The sequence below is a fragment of the Oreochromis aureus genome, linkage group 13, assembly GCF_013358895.1.
Source record: "Oreochromis aureus strain Israel breed Guangdong linkage group 13, ZZ_aureus, whole genome shotgun sequence".
NCBI classification, from domain to species: domain Eukaryota; kingdom Metazoa; phylum Chordata; class Actinopteri; order Cichliformes; family Cichlidae; genus Oreochromis; species Oreochromis aureus.
The window spans coordinates 24,174,512-24,198,614 of NC_052954.1; the positions used below are offsets into that span (position 1 = coordinate 24,174,512).

The following is a 24,103-nucleotide window of genomic DNA, read 5'->3' on the forward strand; positions in this document are numbered from 1 at the left end:
CAAACCACCAATTCACACCTTCAACTGATATTGTGATAATAGATGAAAACATTTGCAGGAAATCCCATGTTAAATACATTCCTAACAAACTGCCTAAAAGCATCTCAGTCTTGTCTAAAGCAAAGCATGTGATAAATCAGAAATCACTTCTCATTCTTTACTTTTCTGAGGTGTTACTATATAGAAACTGGAGGTCTGGAGAAAATACATATGAAAGTTAATCAAAACCACTGCATCCTCTGGGGGGGGTAATCTGTTGCCAAAGGTAGTCAGAAATTTTTCTTTGAAGATACACAGTGTTTAAAAAACTAGGGAAAGTTTTAAAGTTATTCATATTTGGAGTAAAATTGTAGAATAGACTAAGCTTTGCATTAAAGCCCAAAATGGTACAGGTCAAAAGCAACGTTTTTCTTGTTTACAGTGTACTTCCGTTTTATTTACATGTTTGAAATCAATCAGTCTTCTTCTTCTTCTATCCACCGCTCTCTGTTATTGTCTGCTTTCTTGTTGGCGCAGTGTATTGTCTTTTCCTCTTCCACCATCCCTTATCCGCTGGATATTGTTTGAACCTGACCTTGCAATTACAGATATGATTGTTTTTAATAACACTACTGCTTCTTGTGGGTACACACATATGCAGAAAGGTGCATCTTTAGATGGGCCAATTTCGACTAACCTTATGTCTTGACTTGTCAGAGTAGGCCATAACATGATCAAAAGTTACATCTCAAAACAAGCGGTGTGGATCAATAGGTGCTCATACAACTAGCAGTGCAGACTTATAATATAAATGTCGATAATACTTGACTCAAATACTTTGAATATGTAGGTTAAATGCTTAACATGGTGATTCCATTATATAAACACATTGTATGTATATAGGTTATACGAGTATATATGATTATGTAGTATATTTGTCGAGTGTAGGTATATATATATAGTGTATACAAGTATATATGTCATCAAAAAATCCACAACAAGCTCAAAAATTGAGTTAATTATGTAAATACATAAACTGCCTTTAGATAAGATAGAGAAAGAAAGACTTCTGACTGAGCTACGTAAATATCATTAGAGATAATGTCGCACTGCACTGTAAACTCAGTGAGCCTGCCTGTGTTGTCAAGGAGCACAAATAAAACATGTTGGAAGTAGGGCTGGGCCATATCATACCGTTCACGGTAATACCGGTGTAATTTTGGGCAACGATAGGAAAATGAAATATCACGATAGAATATGGGTAAAACGCGCATGCGCAGTGCCTATGTTTACATACTCACATGGCAGCAACGCAGAATGAGAAGAGCGAAAGTGGATCGTTAAATGAAAGGGATGAACCAGAATTGGTTTGTAAAAATGCTGCAACTTCCGTGGTGTGAAACTGGTTTAGCTTTCGTCCCTCAGATACACAACAAAGCACTATTTTTGGTAGCGCATGCTAGCGGGCCGTCGTTATTACCGTGTTTTTTGGAAAATACGGCACACTTAAAATTAATCCTTTGATTTTTCTGAAAATCGACAGTGCCCCTTATAATCCCGTGTGCCTTATGTATGAATTCTGGTTGTGTTTACTGACCTCAAAACGATTTTATGTGGTACACGGCCCTCGAAAATCTGTCAAATGTTTTAGTACGACTTTGCTAAGCTACGAAGCCGCACAGCTTGATGGATTGTCGGAGCATTACGGCTATCGTAGGCAGGAGCCTCGCGGAGTGATACGTACTGTGCTTCAACATAATATTACCGTATTGTGTGTGTATAACCTCTTTTTAAGTTTTGTGGATATTATACATGGTTATGCTGAGGATATGTCGGCCAATTTCCACTGGAAATGCCTTTTGGTTAAACTGTCAGCAAGGAATTTGCACTGTTACATTTTTATATAACTTTAATGCACATAAAAACAGCTGCTTGTTTAAGTGAAAATACATTGATGGGATTTTTTGCACTAATAAAGTTGTGGAGTTGTAAAGTATTTTGTCTAGTGTCAATTATATCGTCAGTTATATCGTTATCGCAAATTTTCAAATGTATATCGTGATAAATATTTTTGGTCATATCGCCCTGCTCTAGTTGGAAGTCTTGGCTTTAGCTTCCTGTAACCTTTAATAGAAAAAAATTGCATCATTATGTGTGTTGTTGGGATTAAATTATTTGAAGTGCCTCAGTTCTATGCTTTTTATTAACTAAATTGCCATATAACCATATAGTGTAGTATTAAGTGGACACGGCCCTGAAAATAAAGGTATTAGACTACATGTCCTTGGGGGGTAGAATGCTATAGAATCTTGCTCATGCTTGCCAGGGAGAAAGTAGATAACAGAGGACCATCTTCTAGTGGAAAGTTACTGAAACACTGTTGTTTAGACTAGAGAGGGACCAGCAGGCACCTAGATTTGATTTCTGTGTGTCAGTGTGTGCTGCTGGAACTGCCCCAGTGGATTCTGATGTTGGATGCTGAGCTATGAAAATCCCCAAGTACACGTAATAAAATTAATTGATTGTTTATTCTGAGAAAAAACTGGAATGGGATATTACACTGTTTTATGATGCATTATACTGCTGATTTATAAGAAATACTGTTTGCAGAGAATCATGGCCTTATTTGTCTGATTAGAAAGAACAAAACATACTGCACAGGAAGCCGAGGTCATAACTTAGGCTCATCGGGAGAGAGAAAGAATGTGAATGCTTAGTTTGGAGGGGGGCGAAGCTATAAGAATGTGAGAAACGGTCAGACACTTTGAGATTTTGCCGGACACCCTCCTGTGCAAATCTCCCGTCTGGACGTTTGTAATGCTCAAAGTGTGTGTATGGAATAAAGAGAATTGTACTGATTAAAGTGATTGTTGATTAAACACCGAGTGTTGTTCTTCCTTCAGCCCAAAGATCAAAGAGTTGGGGTTTTTAACAGTCTCCATCCTTGCTCATATTGTGTGCAACCAGAAATTGCAAAAAACCCACATCCATTAAATACTGGTGAACTGTTAACAGTTCTCACAACAAATCAGTTTCTTCCAGTGAAAATGTGCAAATATCTTATAAACAGAGAGTTTATTGAAGTTCAGTACCACCATCTCCAAACCATACACCATAGCAGGCTTTTATCAACCCCACATTAAACTTATATGTCACTTCTACCACACACCATGCCGCTGTCTCGCCGTCCACATACATGTCCAACACCTCCCCCACGTACTTATCTGCCACTTCTGACTTCCTCATGCAGTGGCTTCCGCTCTTGGCATTGTTTTCATCATTCAAAGCTCTTCTAAGTAATCCTTTGAGTTTTTCAGCTGACTCTCTTCACTTGTAAGCACATTTCCATCTCTAATTCTATTTGTCCTGACCTCATGCACATCCTTTCCAGCTCGATGTGGTGGTCGAAGCCAATAGCTTTTTAAGTCCTATTCGCCTCCCTCATCAAATTTTAAAAAGCACAATGTAAAGATGCTGCAAACTTAAATTAAGTAGAGAAAAAGCTAGCAAATCAGTATGCTTTCCCCCCCTACAAATGCTGTCTGTTTACACCCAGATCATCACCATCAGTCAAGATGCAGTTCTTAGTGGCAGACTGTAAGGTGGCCTTGCATTTTCTTAAAAAAAAAAGAAAAAAGCATTTTTCTTCTAAAAAATTTTTTCAAGAATGCAGAAAATCAGAAGTATAGAATAAATTAATCAATGAAGAACTTTACTGAAAAACACCTGAGTGTAGCTTCTCTCTCTTGAACTTCAAGACATTAAATTTTAGGTTGTTCCATCGAGATCAAGTCAAATTCTGGGATTTCCGATAGCACTTGAAAGCAGCAAACTTTGGATCCCTTCCATGTCGCCTTAACGGGAAATCACCCGTTTTTCCCATGTGTCAAGCCAAAGAAAACCCTCCTCACAGCTATTATGTGTTATATTTACCGACAGACAAAAAAAATTAAAAAGCCATTTATGGAGTCGTCACATTATATAGCTTATGAACAAAAGATGTTTTAAATCCAGAAACTTTAATGCAGTGATGACAAAAAACGTATATATAAAAAGGTAAACAATAGGATTCTTCATGGTTCACTTATATTCAGAGCAGACAGAACTTTATTGTATTGCACTTAAGGCTGATCTCAGTCTCTTCCAGATGTGAGTTACAGCTTCCTAAGTGGGATACTTCCCACATCTTGACGTCAGCTGGATGTTTGACTTTCCCTCCCAATTCCAGCCTCACTCTGACGCATTCGCATATCTGCTCCTCAGCAGCATTTTGGGGTAAGTTACACAGCAGAAAACCATGAAAAACTTTCTCTATGCTTACTAACACTGAAAAGGATTTAGTGTACACTAACAGCTGTCAAATGTGTTTGTTTGGGTCCTGTTGTTAACGCTATGTAAGGATCAGAAAGCCGAGCCCTATGTGCATTCTCATATTACATTACATAGCTTATGCATTCCTGGCAGTGTGCGTTATGTAACAGAAATATTCTCACAAATCTCTTTAGGTGAAACAGCTATGCTCATGATGCTGGATTATCAGTTGAGAGTGCCTTTAATTCACTGTTTTATGTCTCTTCACACTTTACTGCGAACCCCTGAAAGTTTTTCTTCTGAGACTGCTGAACAAACACGGATTTCACAGAGATTAAACTTAGGCTGTTAAACAGGACAGAAATTAAATTTAACTCCGACCCAAAGAATACAGCCTGATGTTTGAATTTTGTCAATGAATCACTGCATTAACAGACTCTTGCTGGACAGTGATTCATGTTTTTCACATATGGGGAAGAGAAAGGAAGACAGTGTTCCATCCCAAATATAGTCACGTGAAAAGAAAAGTTTATACAAAACTCTGTGTCTTGGGAAATACCAAGTACACCCCATTAATTTAATAGCTTTTTTTCCCCCCTCCGCTGTATATTTTCATCAGTCTCTCACATTGTTCTGTCTTCTAACATTGTTAGTAGGCCCCGATACAGAAATTTAATCAGAATGAGGTTTGGGCTTTAACTGTGACATGGCAACACCGTGATCCTGCCATTCTGTTGTGCTTGGGATCACTGACCTGTTACATGACCCAGTTTTAACCAAGCTTTAGCTTTGCTACAGATGGCCTCACCTTTGACCCCGGAATACTTTGCTATACAAAAGAGTTGATGGTGATAGTGCTGATGTGCTCTGTTTGTTTTTCACTGAACATAGTGCTGTGCATTATGACCAAACATCACCATCTTGTCCAAAAGACATTGTTTCATAAGTCCTCCAATTTAATGAGATGCAACCTTGCGAAAGAGAAAAGAAGCTTTCTCTTGGCAATGATTCCAAACAAGCTATACTTGGCAAGAACTTTAAACTTTTCTTTTTCCAAGTCTAACTAAATGCAAATGATGCTCATTTTGTAAACTGCTGTGTAGTGCCTTATGATGATTTATTTGGTAGCTCCGACTATTCCTCAGTCAGATATGCCAAGCACGTCTGATTAAATGTATTTTTACTAAATGAGCTAAGCAAACTGTTGTCGGCCAGATCGTCTGTCACAGTCTGTCTGCGAAGCTGACTGTGTGGATTGAGGAGGTGGACCCAAGTGCAAACACACAAAATGGCCAAAACTTGAGTGAAACAAAAGGAGACGTTTATTCAAGGCCAGCGAAACAGAATAAACCAAAAGGCAAAACTAAATCATACCCTAAACTGGGTGAGCTAAACATAACAAAACCCTGGAGACATGGCATGACATGGAAACAAGGTAGGATAACAGACGCTCAGACGAGGAATGAACACACACAGATGCAGGACACACAGGAGTTGATCAGGGAAAGTGGAAACACATGAGGAAAACAGCAGACACAAATGAACATAACAACGTCAACGTGGAAGAATAAAACTAAACACAATGAACATAAAAACACAAGACCTCTTCAAAATAAAACAGCAAACATAATGAGACGCAGACATGACAATACAAACTTGACAACATAAGACATGCAGACATGAAACACATGAAGGACAAGGGAGACTTAAACACAGGGGCTGAAGACACAAGGGGAATCTAATAAACCATGAATAGTAACGGCAACTTAGGCATAACAGGAATGAACTTAGAGAACCTAATAAATTTAAACTCAAACATGAACCATAAACATCAATATATATATAAACTCAAAACGCTGAGTCAAAAGACCCAGGATTGTGACATCGTCCACGTTTTAGTGACCAACTTTTCATCATCCATCACATTCAGACGTGACTACTGTGGAGAAGTACAACATGTGGACTCAGAAACAATTTTATTTTTTAATGTAACTTTATCTCAAATTATTTTTTAAAAAAATGCTAGGATTATAACTTTTCTTAACTGTTGCTACAGCCGATCAGATATTTACAATTTAAATTATGCTCCTTTTTCTCAGTTGTTTTACAAATCACTTCTTTCCTTAGTGTTTCACTGTCTTATGTCTAGTCCTTTGTGTGTAGTTCATTCCTGTCTATGTGTCTTCCCCTTATAGTTATAACACTTCCTGTTTTATTTTGAGAGTCAGTGCTCTTTGCGTTTTGCTTTTAGTTTTGCTTCCTTCATCTCCTCTCCTGTGATTTACTCCACGAGTCTTCTATTACCCACCTGTCTACTATTCCCCCTAAATATGTTGTCGCTGTCTCAACAAATCCTTTGTCAGATCATCTATTTCTGTTTCCTGGCTGCTTATTTCATTTTGTAAGCGTTTCTGTATTTGGATCTCACAGATTTATGATTTTTGCAGCCGTATAAGCCACTCTGCGTGACACAACTTTAACAAACATGAGCAGAACATCAAGTGTTTGTTTTCTCCTTCTCCTTTCGGAACAGGAAATGGTCAACATTTTGTTTTTGTTATTTTTCCTTGGGAATAGGATGGCTGTCAGTGATTTTGTGTTCATTTGATTTTTAGATGTGTTAATAGTTGTTCTTTGTATGTTGTTGGTTGTGATGGATGCAGACTGTAACATGCTAAATCAAGCATGGATCTTATGCCTCCTCTGTTTGTTGTCGTGCTATATCCCCTTTGGCTGGGTCATAACAGCTGCTGGGGGAAACCTTTTTATTTCAATCCCAAGCATTTTTTTCCTGACATTTTACTTCCAACCATTCCCTTTTGAGTTTGCTTTGGACTTTTCATACCAAGTTGATTACCCCCCTCTCCGATTTTAGTGGTTGGTTACATTGTGAGATGGTCATTCTAAATTGCTAACACTTTTTCCCAGGCAATCTTTGAAAACATGACTGTTAGAAAGGCCAACTTTGAACCTCATGTCATAATTCTTTCATTGTTGGTCATATTTTATCTGGAGCAGCCCAGAATCTCCCTGCATATGTTGACACGTTTTACCTTGTGTAGGATGGGCAGACTTTAGTCTGTGTTGGCTGTGGCCACCTGTAGGCACCATCAGCGTAACTTTGTGCTGAACATTGGGGGGGTCAAGATCTCTGTCTAAATAAATAAATATATCTGGGTAAATGTCCAGATGATTAAACATGCAGCTATTTTGCTGGTAATAACTGAAATTAGTAAAGAACAACCTATTTATACAAGATAATTTATAATTTTATTGGGGGGTTATATTGGTTGGGTCTGATTATTGGGGGGGGGTCATAACCCCCCCTAACCCCCCTGGAAATTACGCCCCTGGTAGGCACCACTTTGCTCCAACCCTGAAGAAGAATTAGTCTGAACAAAAGGAAAACACTCACCCTTAAGGCCATTGTCTGTCTGTGTTGTGCACAATGGTTGTGAGAATATGAATAATTCTTAAATGCTGGTAATCATACTCTCTACTTCTAGGATTTGCAAGCACAGAGTCAACAAGTTTCTTTTATAAATGCAAAATTAAATTGGATTTTTTTCTTTGCTTTATGTTACTTTAAGACATTTAATGCAATTTCTTAGCTCTTATGACAACCTTTGCAGTTGGTGGAAATGTTTGCTTTCTTGCAGAGAAAAGAAGCCCAATTTCTATCTGATAAATATAAAACCACAGGGAGCAGCTGTCAAGGTTAGCTTACCAGAAAGACAAGAAACAGGCATTGTAAGTTGTATTTATTAGTTGGAGGCTGTATTTCAGTTGGTAACAGCAACTTTCCCAGCTGTCATTACATTGCATTCCCATGCAATGTAATAGCAGTTGGCTGTCTGCAGATACCTACAGTAATGCACGTAATCCAAGTGCACATGACACAGCTGTAATCACATCTTATGAGTTTGATACATTTTAATTTTTTCCTGACTAATGCAAGGGTTGTTTGTTGTTCTTCCCCTTTGCCTTCCTCTACTTTATATGCTTTTCGTGATATGGTATTACAACTGAAAAAACCCCTTTTAAAATTTACATTGATATGTATGTAAAGTCACCCAGTTTTCTTATGTATCCAATTCTGCAGTCTCCAAAAATATTTTGTTACAAAGAAAGAAAAATAGAAAATAGTAATGAGCCCTGAGATGTTACGTAAATCTCATCCATTGGTGAATAAGTGTAAGTACAACAACAACAACACAATTTTGCTCAGGATCATTTGAAATAGTTGAATTTAAAATAGTACGTTGCTTTTGGTATATTTACAATAAAGGCTTTCAGTGCATTTAACATTGTGTATGTCATAGTTCAAGGATTTCTATGCTTCTGTGTATTATTAGTTTTTGGATCTATATCTATATATCGATATTTTTACAATGTTCAGCTTTTGGCATATCATTTTGTATCATTATATGGTATTCAAATATTTAAGTTTAACAACAGGGCTGAGGTGTCTTTTACCTAAACTACACAGAATGAAAAAAGTCTGTTAAATAGGACAGAAATTAAACTCCGACCCAAAGAATACAGCCTGATGTTTGAATTTCATCAGTGAATCACTGCATTAACAGACTCTTGCTGGACAGTAATTCATGTTTTTCAAATATGGGGAAGATGAAGGAAGACAGTGTTTCATCCCAAATACAGTCACGTGAAAAGAAAAATTTACACAGAGCTCTGTGTCTTGGGAAATACCAAGTACACCCCGTTAATTTAATCATCATCACAAACATCACGATTTTGGTCTTGTCCAAAGGACATTGTTTCATAAGTCCTGTAATTTAATGAGATGCAACCTTGCAAAAGAGAAAAGAAGCTTTCTCCTGGCAATGATTCCAAACAAGCCATACTTGGCAAGAACTTTAAACTTTTCCATACCAAGTCTAACTAAATGTAAATGATGCTCATTTTGTAAACTGCTGTGTAGTGTCTTATGATGACTAAAAACTTTTAAGACTAAAACTAAACACAATGAACATAAAAACACAAGACCTCTTCAAAATAAAACAGCAAACATAATGAGACGCAGACATGACAATACAAACTTGACAAAATAAGACATGCAGACATGAAACACATGAAGGACAAGGGAGACTTAAACACAGGAGCTGAAGACACAAGGGGAATCTAATAAACCATGAATAGTAACGGCAACTTAGGCATAACAGGAATGAACTTAGAGAACCTAATAAACTTAAACTCAAACATGAACCATAAACATCAATATATATATATATAAACTCAAAACGCTGAGTCAAAAGACCCAGGATTGTGACATCGTCCACGTTTTAGTGACCAACTTTTCATCATTCATCACATTCAGACGTGACTACTGTGGAGAAGTACAACATGTGGACTCAGAAACAATTTTATTTTTTAATGTAACTTTATCTCAAATTATTTTTTAAAAAACTGCTAGGATTATAACTTTTCTTAACTGTTGCTACAGTCGATCAGATATTTACAATTTAAATTATGCTCCTTTTTCTCAGGTGTTTTACAAATCACTTCTTTCCTTAGTGTTTCACTGTCTTATGTCTAGTCCTTTGTATGTAGTTCATTCCTGTCTATGTGTCTTCCCCTTATAGTTATAACACTTCCTGTTTTATTTTGAGAGTCAGTGCTCTTTGCGTTTTGCTTTTAGTTTTGCTTCCTTCATCTCCTCTCCTGTGATTTACTCCACGAGTCTTCTATTACCCACCTGTCTACTATTCCCCCTAAATATGTTGTTGCTGTCTCAACAAATCCTTTGTCAGATCATCCATTTCTGTTTCCTGGCTGCTTATTTCATTTTGTATTTCGTGTTTATTTCTCTAGTTTTAAGTTTTCAGTTGTTTTTTTACAGTCACTCCTTTGGGCTTTGTGTTTTGCTGGACTTTCTACATCGGGCAATAAACAACTTGTCTTCTGTTCGGCTTTGCCTCCCTAAGCGTTTCTGCATTTGGATCTCACAGATTTATGATACACTGAGATTTTTGCAGCCGTATAAGCCACTCTGCGTGACACAACTTTAACAAACGTGAGCAGAACATCAAGTGTTTGTTTTCTCCTTCTCCTTTCGGAACAGGAAATGGTCAACATTTTGTTTTTGTTATTTTTCCTTGGGAATAGGATGGCTGTCAGTGATTTTGTGTTCATTTGATTTTTAGATGTGTTAATAGTTGTTCTTTGTATGTTGTTGGTTGTGATGGATGCAGACTGTAACATGCTAAATCAAGCATGGATCTTATGCCTCCTCTGTTTGTTGTCGTGCTATATCCCCTTTGGCTGGGTCATAACAGCTGCTGGGGGAAACCTTTTTATTTCAATCCCAAGCATTTTTTTCCTGACATTTTACTTCCAACCATTCCCTTTTGAGTTTGCTTTGGACTTTTCATACCAAGTTGATTACCCCCCTCTCCGATTTTAGTGGTTGGTTACATTGTGAGATGGTCATTCTAAATTGCTAACACTTTTTCCCAGGCAATCTTTGAAAACATGACTGTTAGAAAGGCCAACTTTGAACCTCATGTCATAATTCTTTCATTGTTGGTCATATTTTATCTGGAGCAGCCCAGAATCTCCCTGCATATGTTGACACGCTTTACCTTGTGTAGGATGGGCAGACTTTAGTCTGTGTTGGCTGTGGCCACCTGTAGGCACCGCTTTGCTCCAACCCTGTAGCAGAATTAGTCTGAACAAAAGGAAAACACTCACCCTTAAGGCCATTGTCTGTCTGTTTTGTGCAGAATGGTTGTGAGAATATGAATAATTCTTAAACGCTGGTAATCATACTCTCTACTTCTAGAATTTGATGACATTTGACATTTAATGCAATTTCTTAGCTCTTATGACAACCTTTGCAGTTGGTGGAAATGTTTGCTTTCTTGCAGAGAAAAGAAGCCCAATTTCTATCTGATAAATATAAAACCACAGGGAGCAGCTGTCAAGGTTAGCTTACCAGAAAGACAAGAAACAGGCATTGTAAGTTGTATTTATTAGTTGGAGGCTGTATTTCAGTTGGTAACAGCAACTTTCCCAGCTGTCATTACATTGCATTCCCATGCAATGTAATGACAGTTGGCTGTCTGCAGATACCTACAGTAATGCACGTAATCCAAGTGCACATGACACAGCTGTAATCACATTTTATGAGTTTGATACATTTCAGTTTTTTCCTGACTAATGCAAGGGTTGTTTGTTGTTCTTCCCCTTTGCCTTCCTCTACTTTATATGCTTTTCGTGATATGGTATTACAACTGAAAAAACCCCTTTTAAAATTTACATTGATATGTATGTAAAGTCACCCAGTTTTCTTATGTATCCAATTCTGCAGTCTCCAAAATATTTTGTTACCTAGAAAGAAAAATAGAAAATAGTAATGAGCCCTGAGATGTTACGTAAATCTCATCCATTGGTGAATAAGTGTAAGTACAACAACAACAACACTATTTTGCTCAGGATCATTTAAAATAGTTGAATTTAAAATAGTATGATGCTGTTGGTCAGTGCTGAGTAAGACTATTTTAACTTAGATTTGCTGTAGATGATAATTGCCTTTTGTTTAATGTAACCCAAAGGAAGAATGTAGCGGTCAGCTTCATCCGGACTTCAAAATGAGGTTGAAAGTTGTGTTTCTGCACTGATTTTATTGCCAAACCAGAAAATCTACCCAGACGGTCAAACAAACCACGATTTCAAAACAGTGTTTTCTCTGGAATCTCAAAGCACAGCTGTAATTTTCTAAGTAAGTGTGTTTGTTCATGTGAAATTCAATGTGGGCTTTCTGTGCCAAACAATATATCCTTAACTCGGGTTCAAAAAGAGCACACCCATCACACATGTGTAGGAGTGAGTGTGAGTGCGTGTGTGGGTCCTAATTCAAACCATCTGTAGATACTGTCCATATCCCCTCTCTTCACGTGTTGATAAGTAAATATTTAATGCAAAACAGGTACAGAGTGACCTCAGTCCATTTAATTTAATTATTTATATAAATGAATTATATCCTTAAAGCTCGGGTCCTTGAGGCCTGGGAGCTTTAGGGTCTTGCGCAGTATTTTAGCTGTTCCTAGGACTGCGCTCTTCTGGACAGAGATCTCGGATGTTGTTCCTGGGATCTGCTGGAGGCACTCGCCTAGCTATATATGTATGTATATATATATATATATATATATATATGTATGTATATGGAGAGAGAGAGAGAGAGAGGGAGAGAGAGAGAGAGAGAGAGAGAGATACAGTTGCTTGCAAAAGTATTCGGCCCCCTTGAACTTTTCCACATTTTGTCACATTACAGCCACAAACATGAATCAATTTTATTGGAATTCCACGTGAAAGACCAATACAAAGTGGAACGAAAATCATCCATGATCCCAAACATTTTTTACAAATAAATAACTGAAAAGTGGGCTGTGCGTAATTATTCAGCCCCCTGAGTCAATACTTTGTGTGTAATCTAATGTCAGTACAAATACAGCTGCTCTGTGACGGCCTCAGAGGTTGTCTAAGAGAATATTAGGAGCAACAACACCATGAAGTCCAAAGAACACACCAGACAGGTCAGGGATAAAGTTATTAAGAAGTTTAAAGCAGGTTTAGGCTACAAAAAGATTTCCCAAGCCTTGAACATCCCACGGAGCACTGTTCAAGCCATCATTCAGAAATGGAAGGAGTATTTACACCTAGTGGCAATTTGGATTATCCAATTAACCTATCCCCACAAGCTGCATGTCTTTGGACGGTGGGAGGAAGCCGGAGTACCCGGAGAGAACCCACGCAAACACGGGGAGAACATGCAAACTGCACACAGAAAGACCCCGGCCTGATGGTGAAATTGAACTCAGGACCTTCTTGCTGTGCGGCAACAGTGCTAACCACCGTGCTACCGTGCTGCCCACTACATATTTATATCTATATATCAATGTTCAGCTTTTGGCATATCATTTTGGATCATTATATGCCATTCAAATAATTAAGTTAAATAACAGGGGTGAGGTGTCTTTTACCTAAACTACACAGAATGAAAACAAGATGCAGGCAAGTAAAAAAAAACAAAACAAAGTTATTAAAACAAAAAAGCTGCAATAACATGCAAAATTAATAACTATGGACATTCATCAATGTATCCATCTATTTTCTTTCACTTATCCAATTCATGTGGGCTAGAAAGCCTGAAGTGTATCCCAGCTTTCACGTTATTAATGTAAGATTTCATGATAACAGGCAGCCAACTGATATCCTTTACTTAAAGGGTTAGCGTTTGGCATCAGGGCTTTCTGCTTGATTCGATTTAGGAATGGCATGGTGTGCTTTCAAATTCCTGCTTTCGGAAATGTCAACCTTGTCTGCTAGAAAGCTTTGAATTCAAACCTCTCTCGCGCGCGCGCGTGTGTGTGTGTGTGTGTGTGTGTGTGTGTGTGTGTGTGTGTGTGTGTGTGTGTGTGTGTGTGTGTGTGTGTGTGTGTGTGTGTGTGTGTGTGTGTGTGTGTGTGTGTGTGTGTGTACTGTTTTTACTTTATTTAATTATTTATTTTAAATTCTTGTTCAGGATCAATTGGCTTATTCTAGTAATAGCAAACTCAGTTTGCTATTTGTTATTTTCAGTGACTGAATAAATCAGACTCTAAAGACGAACTAAAACTGCAAAAAAAAAGAGAAAAAAAAATAAGAAAATTGAAACTCATTAATAAAATATGTCCAGACTGAAGTCTCCCTGTTTCAAGCTCACACAGTCAATACAACTTTAGCTGTTTGTTTTCTGGCATGGTCCCTGGGTTGTGAGGTACAGTGGTATGAAAAAGTATTTGCCCCTTCCCGATTTCCTATTTTTCTTGTATGTTTGTCACATTTAAATGTTTCAAATCATCAAACAAATTTAAATATTAGACAAAGATAACAGAGGTAAACGTAACGTAGGGGGAAATTACATCTGAACCTACATTGCCCTGTGTGAAAAGTGAAATATTCTATGGACTGACGAGGCAAAAGCTTTTTGGATCCACAAACTTTTTGGATAGTGTGCATCCCATTATATCTGTCGTAAAAGTAACAACAGAAAAAGAATATCATACCAACAGTAAAATATGGTGGTGGCAGTGTGTTGATTTGGGGCTGTTTTGCTGCCTCAAGACTTGGAAGATTTGCTGTTGTAAATTTAACCATGAATTCTGCCGTCTACTAAAACATCCTGAACGAGAATGCCGGGCCATCTGTCTAATCTCAAGATGAAGCGCACTTGGGTTCTGTTGTAGTCCTCACATTGTAGTCCTCTGTTCCTCATTAGATGATGTTTCATTTTGTGTCCCTTCCTGTCTGTGTTTCTGTTCCCGTGTGCTGTTCCTTCTGGTTGTGTTTTGATCGTCTCTCATCTTGTGTGTGCTGGGTACAGTTTTGCTTCCCCTTGGTCTCATTGGCTAGAATTAGTTCAGCTGTCTTTTTTCTTCAGGGGTCTCCACTCTGCCCTTATCTTCTCTTGTCTATTTAAACCCTCAGCTTACTTGTGCTCTTTGTTGCGAACTTCCTCACGTTGTGTCCCATGCATTCTGTGTTTCTTCCATAGTGCCTAATTTGTAAGTTCCTCGTTCCTGCCTTCTCAGTTTTTTTGTTTGTCGTTTTGTTCCCGTGAGTTCAGCAACAAAGCTGCTTTTAGCTTATTTCTTGATTTCTCTCGTGTGCATTTTGGTCCCACTCCTTTCTGCCTTACAGTCAGCCCTAAAACTTTTAGCACTGAAATGGACGTTTCTTCTTAAGTACTGTACTATTTTATTATATGACAATTCCCATAATGTTATCATCCACTCTGGAAACTGAGCATTTATACTTAAACTTGTATATTAGGGTGCATACAAATATAATACCCAACTAAAAATGTACAAATGAATTAGAATCAGTGTCACATCATTACACTTTAATGCTGCATCAACACTATAGCTGTCATGGTCCTGGGTCTTTTGACTCAGTGTTTGAGTTTTCCTGTGTTTCTTGCCATTTTGTATTATGTTTAAGTCCACTTGTTGTTCTAAAGGTTAATTATTTAGTTCCCAGGTTATTCTGTTCAGTATGGTTTATTAGATTTCCCCTTGTGTCTTTGCCCTCTGTCTCCCTCTGTGTATCTGTGTTTATTTAGTTGTGTGAGTCCTTGTGCCTTGTTTCCCCTCCTAGTGTTTTATTCCATCATGTTTCCCAGTCAGGTCTGTGCTCTCCCTCGTGTTCCCTCGCTCCCTCTCGTCTGCCCCTCCTTCACTGCCGCATCATGTTTCCTGTTTTATTGTGAAGGTCCCGTGTTTTCATGTTGATTCTGTTCAGTCTAACTTCCCCTGTCTCCTTATGATTATTTGTGTCAGCTGTGTTCCCCGTGTGCTCCCATGTCCCTCATTATCTTTCTGTGTATTTATGTCGGCATCTCCCTCAGTTCCGTGTTACGGCCTCCCTCATGGCTGTGTACCTCTCCGTGTGTTTCCCCGAGTGAATTATTAATATTTCCCAGTTTAGTTTTGTACCATTTTGCCTTTTTTTCAGCAATAAAGCTGTGTTTTTGAGTTCACGTCCTGCTTCCATGAGTTTGCATTTGGGTCCTCTCCTGCCTCCGCTACACAGCCAATACAGCAAATTGTATAGTTATGTACACTCAAAAAAATCTGTTGTTGGATGAACACAATTTAATCATGGCACCTTTTTCCACATGATTTAACCAAGTACAATAACCTATTTTTGACCATGTGAAACCAACATATTTGGCATTTGGTGGTTTAATGTAATCAGATTTCGTTGGATCAACGTAGTGTACTTTGACTTTCAACATGTACATTAATCAGAATGGGGTTTTTTTGTATGTATTTTGTATAGTATTTTTTTTCTCTCTCTCTTATTTTCTTTTCTAAATGTACCTGTATATTGTTCACATGTTGAAATAAACATGCTCTACACTAAGAATGGTGGAGATTAACATAAAACAAGCCGTTTATTTGTTTATTAAAATATAAGTGACTTGCAAAAATATAATAATAATAACCTAAACTAGGGCTGAACATGGAAATGGGAAATGGGAGCTCTGACAAAGGTGAACAGACATTCAAGAGGAGACTGAGATAATATATACACAAAGGGCGATTCAGAGAAGCAGAGACACATGGGCAAAATAAAACTGGAAGCATAAACACTGGCAGAAACTAAGACACAGACTTGACAAAATGAAAACAAACATGGATACACAACAGACTGCATACAGGGAATGCAAAGAAGGACACAGAGATGAGACTAAGATGACAAGGATGGAAAAGGGAACTAATAAAAACAAGATCAAGTACTAGAAACATGAATAGCTAAACTAGAAAAGAGTGGAATTACTAAACTAGAACAACAAGCTTCTTCAGTTCAGTTCAGAACTGAAGAAGCTTCTCGGATGAGAGGTGAAACGTCTTCAAGCCACTCCAGACGCTTTTCTTTCCAAGCTCCTTAGACTACGATGACCTGGATGACTGAAAACCTTCACAGTGCCCTCAGAGATGCTTTTCTGAATACCTTGATTGTAATGAGTGGTTATTTGAATAACTGTTCAACGCAGTCTGGCCATTCTCCTCTGTCCTCTGAATCAAACAGGCCTTTTCACCCAGAGAACTTCTGCTCACTGGATATGTTCTGGTTTTTGAACCCTTCCCTGTAAACCTTGGAGATGGTTGCATGAGACAATGCCAACAGATCAGGAGGTTCTAAAATACATACACCAGCCCACCAAAGGCCACATTCAAAGTCACTCAAATCACCTTTCTTCCCCTTTCTGATGCTCAGTTTGAACTTTAGCACGTACATATATCGTTTGAAATGTGTTAAAAAGCATTCAAAGAGGTGTTCCTTAAGTAGTGACTGCCTCCGAAAGTGAGTACGTGTCAATAATAATGAACTGTATTCTCAAAGTTTTGGTTGCTAAATGACACTTTGGAGAATCAGCCTATGACTGAACTGTAAAAAACAATAAATAACAAATGAAAAAAATGACTGTCTGTTCAGAGAATAGTAGCCTTTGTTCATTCATTGTTCACCTTGATAACCGTGGCCATAATTTACTAAGACTGCTACAATAAGTGTGATTTGCTGATAATAATGTAATGTTGTGTTTAAATGCAGGAATGATAAAGATGCTTGAGACTCTCCTTCAGCAGTGATGGCTGCCTTCAGCCCCCCTGCCCCTTTCCTCTGTGTGCTGCTGTGTGTTTCGGTGGCTCTGCAGCGATCTGACTTGCGCCTGGCTTATGTAACCCACAACAGCTTTTTGTACTACTCCTGCAGCCAGGACCCGCAACCCTGTAGCATCTCATCGCTTACAGATTGCATATGCAAGGACATCCAGCTCTCCACACTGCACCGCCTACAGTCGCACTTGTCTCCTGTTTTCCAGATGAGACGTTTAACCGTTTGGTTCACGTCACCATCAAATGCAGCACGTCTGCTCAACAACTCAGAGGTGAGGCACCTCACATTGATCTATTGCGGATCCAGTGGGATGCCTCCTTTTAATCTGGAAGGATATTTTGCCGTGCACCACCTGGAGAGGCTGACGGTGGTCAACCTGCCGCAGAAGCCATTTTATCCCTATCCAGATTTGAACAGAGCCAAGAATGGAGACCCAGACAGAGAAAACAATGCTCACTTAGACACAAATAGGTACAACACAGAAATAGACACAAATCTGGGCTTGATCACAGACATAAAGAGAGATTTTTTAAGTCTGTCTCCAGCACATGTCCAAGACATCTTCCTGGGCAGGGAGATCGGAGCAGAGTATTATGAACAAGCCAGACTGGGAATCATCCACAAATCAGTGCTGGAGGGGGAAGCAGTGGTTAAAGCATACACAGTAAAGACACACATAGACAGCAGTGGTGCGCTGCCTTTCCCTGAACTCCACCTGCCGAAATTGCCAGAGACATCTGTCATATATGTCACTTTTGTATACTGATAAAAAAAATAGTTTAATCTCTCTTTACAAGCAGGATTTCGGTCATTTGAATTAGTGGGGAAAATGTCCAAGTTTCTTGGAAACTGAATGCATTTGAAAGAGTTTAAATTTGTTTTTGCATTCTTGTCCTGGGAAAAAGTTTTGAAGTTTTGGTTCAATAACTTTAATCACATCAAGCTTGCACAGTTCTTTATTAGTGTGTTAAAATAGGCCAAACAAAGAGTTTTGCTGTTTCTATGTACAATCTTTTTCCTTCCTGTGTTATCTAGCCGACCAATATTTACTCTTTTGTTTCCTATGCAGTGCTGTGAAAAAGTATTTGCCCCTTGCTGATTTCTTTCCTCTTTTCACATATTCGGCACACTTACAGGGTTCAGATCATCAAACAAGTAAATACAAAATACAGTTTTAAAATGGCAATTTTTATTTATTGAGGGAAAACTGCTATCTCAATCTACTAATTGACGATGCATACAAGAGATCACAAAAGAGCCCATAACATAATCTAAAGTGTTGGCTTCACTTCAATCAGTTAAAATCAGAGTTCATGGTTCAACAGTAAGAAAGAGACTGGTCAGAAATGGCATTCATGGGAGATTTCCAAGGAAAAAAACCACTGCTGACCAGAAAGGAAACAAAAGAAGCCAAAAACATTCTTGATAATCCTCATGACTCATGGGAAAATATTCTTTAGACTGATCAAAGCAACAGTCAAACATGGTGGTGTTAGTGTGATGGTCTGGGGCTTTTTTGCTGCTTCGGGATCAGGACATAGACGACTTGCTGTAATTGATGGAACCATGAATTTTGATCTCTAGCACAAAATCCTGAAGGACAACTGTCCAGCCATCAGTTCGTGCCCTGAAGTTCAAGCACACTTGGGTTATGCAGCAGGCGATTCGTGCTTGTAAAGCCTCGCGTGGCTGAAGTAAAGCAATACTGTGGGAAAAAATTCCTCCACAGAGATGTGACAGACTCATTGTCAGTTATCACTAATGCTTGAGTGTAGTTCTTGCTGCAGTAACCAGTGGCACAACTCGTTATTGGCCTTAGAAAATGACTTTTTCACATAATGCCAGGTAAGTTTGGAAAACTTTTTTCTCATTATAAATTAAATCACCATTTAAAAACTGCATTTTGTATTTATCCTGGTTGCCTTTGACTAATATTAAATTTTGATTGATCTGAAACACGTGTGACAAATTTGCAAAAATAAATAAAAATGGGAAGGGGACTGAATCCTTTTTCACAACCTGTAGAAAATGGAGAATGCAATGAAAGCTGTGGTCCACTTCCTTTATCTAATGTGAGGCTGCAACACCGTTTCATATACTGCAGCAGTTTTTTTTTCTGCATGTCATAATGTCAACCACAGCTGATGTTGTGAAAAGATGGAGGGTCCCTAATTGCAACTAAACATTCAGCTATTTCAAAATGATTTGGTGTAATGTTGACTCAAAAATAACTTCACTTACGCACAGTCTCACGTGTCTGCCATTGCTAGAAAAAAACTAAAGAAGTTCATTTGTAAGCAAAACATGTTTTTATGAATCCCTCCCAGTTCTGCTTTCTTGAGCTGACTTTTTATTTTTTTTGTACGATCAGCAGAGCTTTTTGTGAAAGTATTAAAAACAACTTTTTGTTGTTGTTGTGACAGTTACATCCTAATTTTTCTATGTTTTTATGATTTCATGAATTCAGTATAATGTCTGTGTAGTGAAGATGGATTCTCAGCTCACCAAAAAGCTCCTGGCATAGTGGAAGAAGTTGGTCTTTGAGGATGTTTTTAGTACAGTCAGTCCCACAAACTGTGATCTGCTGATATCAAGCAGCCCACGGAGAATTTATGAAAAAGAATGGGCCACACTGTAAATACCTTACTTTATAGATAAATTTGATTTATTTCAAAATAAGTCTTTGAAACTTTTCCATTATTTAGATTGCACAAAATCTGAATATAAAAATGAAAGCTTTTTTGGCTACGAGTGCAGAAATATATAAGCTAAATTGTTTGGGGTGGCTGTAGATTACAGAACAGGCCATCTACTAATGAGACGAATATTGAACCTTATGTTGCTCCTGATGCATTCGCTGGCATGTGAATGTGTTATTGTTAGATAAAAAGTGTTTGTATGAATTTTTGGGGTGAATGGAACATGTTGTATATATGCTCTGAGTGCTGAAGTGTAGCAGACAAAGACTATATAAGAATTCATTTCCCATCTAAACAATATAATCCAGACAACTGAAGTTGCAGCGTATGAAACAAAATGCGTGCCACTGTCATTTGTGCTACTCCCAAAAACGACAGTGGCACAAATAAACCACAAGGTGGCAGCAGATACATTTGAATCAAAGAGGTGGCGACAAACTGAAGGACTGAGGAAGGACTGAAGCGATCTACAGATCCAGTTAACCTAAATGTAAAAGTTGTCATGATTTATCAACACCAACCAAAAGCTTGTGAGGAGTGTTATATTTGTAGGCAGCGATTCTGCATGTTTAACTTAATAAAGCCAGACAGTATTATCTTTAATAATATAATAATAAACGATTTAGACTCTCAAACATTCGGGATCTGTATTTGAAAATCTAAACATATATGAAAAAAAATGAAAATGCTTCCCAAAGCCTCTTGGCTATGAGTGCACATATGTATGCTACATCTAAAAATACAGCCACGTGCTTATAATGTGCAAAATGTTTACAATAAAATGATGTTTTGGATTACAGTTGTGCTCAGTGTGGTTTTAATGTTTTTTTTTTTTTATCATTGATTATTGTTTTTGGGTCATTGGTCATTATGAGGCACAGCTGCATATGTCAGCCTTGTGTGTCTGTGGTTACATTTGTAATGCGATAATGACTGCAGTGCTGTTAAAGCCTCTGCTCGCGCGCATGCACGTGTGCGTGCGCACTCATGCGAGTGTGCGCTGACACCTGCTAGAGAGCTGCTTATTTGCATGATAAACGTGCAGCCCATCTTGTTAAGCGCCCTGTGAATGCAAACCGATACCGCCTGTTGGCCCCGCACCTGAGAGGTCAACGCTCAGCCGACTCACCCACCAACCGGGGGCAATTACCGGAGAAATCACAGGCGGGTGGAGGAGCGAGTCAACCCTGCGCTTTTAAAGGTTGGTGTGAGTCTAACCTCTGCTCGGGATAACCTGAAGGCAGACTCCTCTAGTAAAAGCAGCTGCTGAGCATGTCCAGTGCGATGACAGAGCGCGCCCCGTGTGCACGCTGCGAATATTTCTGTCAGTCTAAAAAGAGGTGGAGAGGGCCCCGACTAAATTGGATTGATTTTAGGTGGGCTCTCCCTCCTCAGCACCCCTCCAAAGTGAGTCTTTTACCACGCTGCCGCCGTCTCCTCACCGGCAGTTTAGCAGTAAAACATTTTTATAATCAGACGTTATTGTTCGCCGCCTCCTTGTGGGAGATGCGCCCATGTTCATTTTTTAAAAGGGCAAATCAGCCATAATTCAGTTTATAAACTGCTGCGCGCAGGGGAGAAATGCCTGGATGAATATTCATTAGAGTCCGCCCGAACTGCCACGCTCGGTGATTCATTAGGCATATGTAAATATCACTCACTTTAATTGCCCCTAAACTGACTCAACATAATGTTGTCATTAGCAAATTATTACTTATTTGCGATACTAATGGTACGGTATGGCGCGCGGAGCTGAAGCCACACATATATGATTGCAATTACAGCTCGTTTTATTCACAGGGTGACTGCGGGATCTGATGGATCTGTAATCCGTGTGTGTGTGTGTGTGTGTGTGTGTGTGTGTGTGTGTGTGTGTGTGTGTATGTGTGGCTAAAGTGGCAACAATTAATTTCCTTGATTCTGAGTCTATCAGCCAACACAAACACACTGTGCGCACATCCTGCCAAACCAGCCCACGATAACAAAATAAATCGGCGTGTTTTAAAATACCTCTAGAATGAACTCGAAATCATTTTAAAAATTGAAATGTTGAATTAACCTAATGAAAAACCAGTAAAACCAAACAGTTACTTTATCAATAAAGGAAGCATGAAAGTGTTTATGCGTCTATTCCATCGTGCTATTTAAACAGTTTAAGAAACATAAAATGTGTGTTTAAAAATATAATACGTGCGCAAAAAATAAAATGAACGTGTTTTCTTCCTCACTGATCATGAATAAATTTACTGATTTTGATTCATAACTCCTGTACTGGTTGATTTATAATGCTCCTTTAAATGTTGCAACACTGCTTTTGCATAAAATTTGCTTTAGAAAAACAAATATTTTGATCATAAAGAAAATTATTTGATAGTTTAAAATTAGAGGGGCGATTTGAACAGACTTAAATTGAAGAGAAATATTTGTTTTCTTCTTTCAAATACTGTTTGCTAACAATATAAGGCTACCTGTTTGAAAGGGGCACAGTGTAATTCATTATTCATATTAAATTTCATCAAATATCCCCTAAAGCTTCATATTAAATTAAGGGAAATCAGTCAGTGTTTAATTACTTTGTGTGTGTTCAGTTTAGCTTCAGAAAAACAAGGCTCAGCCTCAGATTCCTGTCAGGTACCTAAATCCTCTGATGCATGCTGAAACCAGCGGCTGTCACATTTTAAAAAATAAAAAAAATCCCTCACTGCTTGTCACAGTCTGCAAAACACAACTCGGTTTGGAGTTGTTTTATAGAGGCAGCAGCAGTTTGAAACAACAACCATGACAAAACAGGCCCACAAAACAGAGGGAGAGGCAGAGACAAATAATGATGTGTGTGTGTGTGTGTGTGTGTGTGTGTGTGTGTGTGTGTGTGTGTGTGTGTGTGTGTGTGTGTGTGTGTGTGTGCATCTGTGAGAGAGAGTGAGGGAGCTAATAAAGTAATGTGATGGATGATCTCCTTTCTCCCAGAGGGACCAGCACCATGTAAATTGGCCCACACAATGCATTATGGATAAGGCAGTTGAGATTATAGCTTGTTAATGTGTCCCTCCCTCGTCCCCTCCCTCCCCTCTCTCCCCCTACTTCTTGCTTTTCTCCCTCGCTCTCTCTCTCTCTCTCTCCATCCCTCTGCTTCGGCTCAGGCAGTGACATGGCCACCTCATTGTCGGGGCGCGTGGGTCTTTTAGGTGCAGATGGAGAGGAAGACGAGCTGTACTGCAGCGACCTGCCAGACTTACTGGAATAAGTTTATGTATCTGTGCATGTGTGTGTGTGTGTGTGTGTGTGTGTGTGTGTGTGTGCGTGCATATGCTGCTCACATTGTGAGGGCAACAGTTTGTTCACCCAGTCACATCACAAGGAGTCACCTCCCAATGCGGGGGGACAAGAAGTAAATAAGTAAGCTGCCTTTTTAAGGGTTAAGACTGAGCATTTGTCTATAGAATTATAACAGTCATCAGGGGATATATGGAAGTCAATGCAGCATCCTCCTAAGTGACAAAAACATGCTAATGCATGTGTGTGGTGTGTTTGTGAGAAAGACAAGCCAATCGCTAAGCAGCCAGCAGAGACAGTCCGTCAGCAGGGGCCAGGACTGTGGACATATGTCTCCTTCCTCCCTCACCCACACTACACCCCCCTCAGCCTTCCTTAGAGGGTGCCAACACCCCCTCCTCCCACACAGCCCCTTTCTCTCCACCTTACAGGCCCGTCCAGGGATCTGTTGGGCCATCTGTTGAAGCATGGCCAGAGGAGCCGGTCTAGAGAAAATGCTACTCCAGCGTAGATATGTGGCCAGTGTTGCTGTTGCTAACTAGCAGGGCTATGTTTGTATATGTGTGTGTGTGTGTGTGTGTGTGTGTGTGTGTGTGTGTGTGTGTGTGTTTGTGTGTCAGGGTGTCCCAGGGTAGACACACCCCATATTGTTTGAG

General features: G+C 38.9%; 1 protein-coding gene across 1 annotated transcript; it reads left to right on the forward strand.

Moving 5' to 3' along the window:
• The first annotated feature begins 4,149 nt into the window (after window positions 1–4,149).
• Window positions 4,150–20,973, forward strand: si:ch73-52p7.1 (uncharacterized protein LOC100321084 homolog). Its single transcript, XM_031746790.2, has 2 exons — window positions 4,150–4,254; window positions 17,410–20,973. The coding sequence occupies exon 2, from the start codon at window positions 17,447–17,449 to the stop codon at window positions 18,239–18,241; it is 795 nt and encodes a 264-aa protein (XP_031602650.1). The 5' UTR covers window positions 4,150–4,254; window positions 17,410–17,446; the 3' UTR covers window positions 18,242–20,973.
• The last annotated feature ends 3,130 nt before the right edge of the window (window positions 20,974–24,103 follow it).

What these genes read in the sequence shown, in the direction of transcription:
- si:ch73-52p7.1 (XM_031746790.2), top strand. Translation starts at nt 17,447, where the DNA reads ATGGCTGCCTTCAGCCCCCCTGCCCCTTTCCTCTGTGTGCTGCTGTGT.